At 64.7% G+C, this 4,563-nt stretch overlaps 1 protein-coding gene across 1 annotated transcript in view; it reads left to right on the top strand.

Annotated features, from left to right (window-relative positions):
* The window catches only part of NTSR1 (neurotensin receptor 1), a gene marked incomplete at its 5' end in the record, with an annotated part of 33,293 nt that extends 29,103 nt beyond the window's left edge, over positions 1-4,190 (top strand). The window contains 3 exons of the mRNA XM_030887487.2: positions 1,955-2,156; positions 2,601-2,691; positions 3,510-4,190. Of these exons, the coding sequence (XP_030743347.2) occupies positions 1,955-2,156; positions 2,601-2,691; positions 3,510-3,756 (540 nt within the window). The remainder of the gene's footprint in view (positions 1-1,954; positions 2,157-2,600; positions 2,692-3,509) is intronic.
* Positions 4,191-4,563: the final 373 nt, after the last annotated feature.

Below are 4,563 nucleotides of genomic sequence, written 5' to 3'. Positions count from 1 at the left end.
GTCACTCGCTGTCTCTGTGGGCTGGTTTGTGAGGGCAGAGGCCAAGCCCCCAGGACCTCCCCTCACAAGGTCCCAGGCTGAGCCCTCCTCTCCCACCCCTCCCCCACCCCACCCCCACACAGCCTGCTCCCTCTGCCTCCTGCTGGCCCCACAAAATCACGACTGACGTCGGAGAGCATGGACCCTGCATGGGGAATCATGGCCATTGACCTGTTCCAGCCCAGGCAACCCATGTGACGGCCGAACTGCCCATGGGGGCAGTGGCGCTCATCTCTTTGGGAGCGGATGGTCAGGGCTTTCCCCTCGGAACCCCTGGGGTGGGTGTGAACTTGTAGGTCTGCCTTAGACACTCAGTCAGCCCCAACATAGGAAGGAAGCTGGCCAGGCACAAGCCAGCAGGAGGACGGGCAGGGACGGGGTGCTCTGAGGCTTCCCGGGCCCTGTGGATGCTGGAGTTCTGAGCTTGGGGCACAAGGAGCAGGGTGCCCCGGGGAGGCCTCCCCAGCCTAGAGGCTCCACATCCTTGACCGTCAGCCCACAGATCTCAACCTCCCACACCTCTGCCAGCTGAGAGGTCCCCCTGGTAGGCCCCCACTGAGCCCCTCACTCGGCACCTGCCCTCCATGCCTACAGGGAGGACCCGGGGTTTTGAGGTCAGGAGCTAAGAGGACCGCGCCCATGGCCAACAGTCCTTCTCAGGGGACAAGTGAAAGGCTAGAGCCTCCCCGGTGCTTCAAGACCATGCTGGGTGGAAGGGGTGGGGGTGGGGAGGGAGCACCAGACCAGTGTCCTGAGGACAGAGCTGCAGTCACAGTGAGGAAACCTGCATTGTCACCTGCCTGGGAGGGACGTCTGACTCCGCCCTGGGCTCCAGGACTCTGGAGGTGCAGGGGCTACGCAGGCCAGTCCTGCTGTGGCGCTGGCCCAGGTCAGAGGCAGGGAGTGGCCCAGGCACTCAGAGAGCTGCAGCTGAGATGGACAGTATTTTCTGTGTACTAGCACCAGGACCCCAAGGTCCCCACCTTCGACCCCAAGTGCCTCAGTTTCCCTGTCTGTAAAGGGAGCACTGACAACTGCTTCCGGGAGTAGCAGCAGACGGAGTTGTGGACAGAGGAGGGGCCTAGCACGTGTGGGCAGCTGTGTGCGGGCTGCTGGGTGGCACTGGCTCATCCTCACCCTGACGACTGATGGCAGGGCAGTTGTCACTGAGCCCTCACCGCATGAGCCACGGCTCGGCCTCAAGCAGAGGCTGTCTGGGTGTGAGACGGGACCCAGGAACCCGCGAAGACCCCAGACTCCTGAAAACACCACCTCTGCTGTGCCACCCAACCCTCACCCCCAGGTGGTGCTCACCCAGCAGCCAGAACCCTGGGCATCCGAGACCCAGCAGGAGCCTCAGCCACAGCCTGGCAGCCGGGGATCCCTCTCTGGCTCCACTCCCAGGCTGGAGGCCGAGGGCCCTCCTGGGGACAGCCGCCCACTGCTGACTGGTCCAGGAAGGAGGCCTTTCTCTGTGCCCACGAGACCATACACAGCTGCCCTGGCTAAGCAAGTGCCCAGAGAGGCACTCACAGGAAGGGCACCCAGACAGCCAGGCTCAGAACAGAGAGCCGCGTCAACACCAGGCCCCCACTGAGTAATTCTGGGCCAGACTCAGTTTCCCCAATGCAGGATGGGTTAACAACTAGGTTTGAGGTGGTGTCAGGGTGGTGAAGCCTGGGGCCCGAGAGCAGTTGGAGTGTAGCCGAAGGCAGGCCCTGCCTGAGAACCCCAGCGTGCAGCCTCGGGCTTACTTCAGTTCCACCGTGTGCCCACACTGTACGGACCAGCTCCCCAGGGGGCGGGGAGGGGCAGCAGCTTGTCACTGGGAGGGTGGGTTGGCCCTGAGTCCCAGCCCACGGGCAGGTGCCCTGAGAGGCTGAGCTGAGCGGTGACTGTCGGCCATGCCCTGCAGGTCAATGCCTTTGTGTCCTTCGTCCTCCCCATGGTGGTCATCTCCATCCTGAACACTATCATCGCCAACAAGCTGACCGTCATGGTGCGCCAGGCGGCCGAGCAGGGCCAGGTCTGCACACTGGGCGGCCAGCAGACCACGTTTAACATCACCATCGAGCCTGGCCGGGTACAGGCCCTGCGACACGGTGCCCGCGTCCTGCGTACGTAATAGCAGGGCCCAAGGGGAGGCCCTGGGGTGACCCCAAGTCCGACCTGTCATCAGAGAGCAGGGCCATGCTCGTCCACTCCCTGGTCCAGAGGCCAGCGTCGGTCAGGGCCTCACTGCCCAGCCCCTGTCCCGTGGGGACAGCTGACTGTCCCCAGCCCTTGCCTGTGCTCCTGGTGGCCCCAGGAGCCCATCCCACTTGTCCCCCGACTTTGCTGCTGAGGGTGCCCTGTGCTCAAACCAAAGATGAGGTTGGGATGTCAAGTTGCCTGAGGGACTGGCCAGGGCCCCCCTCAGCGGAGTCCCCTAACATGCTGAGCCCCCCACAACTGCACTGAGCTCCCACAGCCACACCCAGCCCTGTACTCCCCAGCTTACAGAGCCCCGCCCCCCCCATCACTCTGAGCCCCTGCTCCGCCCACTGAGCCCCTGTGTCCAGGTGCCGTGGTCATCGCCTTTGTCGTGTGCTGGCTGCCCTACCATGTGCGCCGCCTCCTGTTCTGCTACGTGTCTGAGGAGCAGTGGACCCCGTGAGTAAGGGGTGGCCCGGCAGGGGAAGGAGGGATGCAGTGTCACAGGGCTGGGGAGGGGCATTGGGAGGGGACTGGCAGGCAGCCAGGCCGGAGCAGAGTCCCCTGAGGAACCTCGGAGGCACCTCTGAGCAGGGACCAGAGCGGGCCATCCCCCCTCCTCCCGGGGAGGCCAGTGTGACAGTCAGCGCAGGGCAGGTCAGCCTCTCAGCTGTGACTACTACAGAGAAGACGTGGCGCCGCGGGGGCCACAAGGCGCCATCTCCCCAGCACCGATGTGAAAACCCGTCGGCAGTTCTGTCCACGAGGGGAGTTCATCTGAACCCCAGGGCTCCTGCAGGGCTGCTGTCTCTGGGGGGCCTGGGTCTGCAGAGGGAGAGGGGTGCTTGGGGGGTATGTGCAGGCAGAAGGGGTGGGAGAAGCCCCAGGATGAAGTATTTCCAGAACCCGGGCTGGTGGCGGAGGGAGACCCTCATGGTAGAGACAAGAACACAGAGGAGGCAGGGTCGTCCCAGGGGACCTGTCCCCCTTCCCCTGAGGGACTAGCATCAGGACCCCACCCCCCTCCAGGAACCCTCCCAGGCCTGGCTTGCTGACAGGGAGCATGTGTTGCAGGGAGAGATGGGGAGCCCTGGAGCTCACGAGAAGACACCCCCATTCCATGAGCCTCAAGCCCAGACACCGGCAGGCCAGGCCTGCTCCTCTGCCCTCCTGTCCCTCGCGGCTGGGGGCAGCAGGTCTGAGCCCCAACCCCACATCCCTCAAGGCCTCGCCAGGCCCTCAGCGGCTCCGTCCCCTGCCTCCCTCTCGGCCCACAGGTTCCTGTATGACTTCTACCACTACTTCTACATGCTGACCAACGCCCTCTTCTACGTCAGCTCCACCATCAACCCCATCCTCTACAACCTGGTCTCCGCCAACTTCCGCCAGATCTTCCTGTCCACGCTGGCCTGCCTCTGTCCCCTGTGGCGCAGGAAAAGACGGCCAGCACTGTCCAGGAAAGCCAACAGCGTGTCCAGCAACCACACTTTCTCCAGCAATGTCACCCGGGAGACACTCTACTAGGGCAGGGCAGAGATGGAGGGCACCCCCGGAGCTGGGCAGGGTCAGTGGGGTGGGGGGGTCTGGCTGACCCGGCGCCATTGCTCCAGCCTCCCCCATGTTCCATCCCTGCCCCCTCCTGTCCTCTTGAAAGCCAGCGAGCAAGTCCCCTGCCTTCCACACACACGCACCCAGACCCCAGCAGCTGCAGCTGCCCAGGGTGGACAGGTGGGCGGTGGGCCCGCCACCGGGCAGTGGCTGTGCTGGCACAATGGCGTCTCTGTTGCTGGCCCGGGAGGGCAGGGTGATCACTGCTGCCTGGCCTGCCTGTGGCTATGGTTCTGGCTGGCTGCCTCCTGCCCAGGGCGTTGGCCCTGACCTCCAGGCCTGCCCCTCCGTCATAGCCCTCCCAACTCCACAGAGGCAATTCTGAGGCAGGGGCTGCCCTCCTTCAGGCCTAGGACTGGGGGGGGAGGGTGCCCATCCTGCTGGTCTCTCCCCCAGGCCCGGTCCACCTAGGAGACCTGGCTCTCAGGTAAGCTGTCCCCGCTCATAAAGGAAATGGGTAAAGGACATGGGCTTGCCCCTCATCCTCGCCTGTCCTGGGGTAGGGGGTGGCGGGGAGGGTAGCATGTATGGGGGCTCCCCCTGCTCTGAGCTGAAGTCCAGCTTTGGCCGCCCCAGGAAGCCCACCCATTCAGACCAAGATGGGGCTGGGCTGCTTGGGAGGAGGAGTGGGTTGGGCTACAGCACCCCCAGAGCCTCAAATGCACCCACCACCAACGGCTGCCAACCAGCAGGCCCGGCCTCTGGGGGTCTCCCCCTCAGGAC

Source organism: Echinops telfairi, unplaced genomic scaffold (genome assembly GCF_000313985.2).
Source record: "Echinops telfairi isolate 266 unplaced genomic scaffold, ASM31398v2 ScPeMD7_7414;HRSCAF=8452, whole genome shotgun sequence".
Lineage (NCBI taxonomy): Eukaryota > Metazoa > Chordata > Mammalia > Afrosoricida > Tenrecidae > Echinops > Echinops telfairi.
Note: the sequence above shows the minus strand (reverse complement) of the source record. Positions and strands in the feature narration are given on the sequence as shown.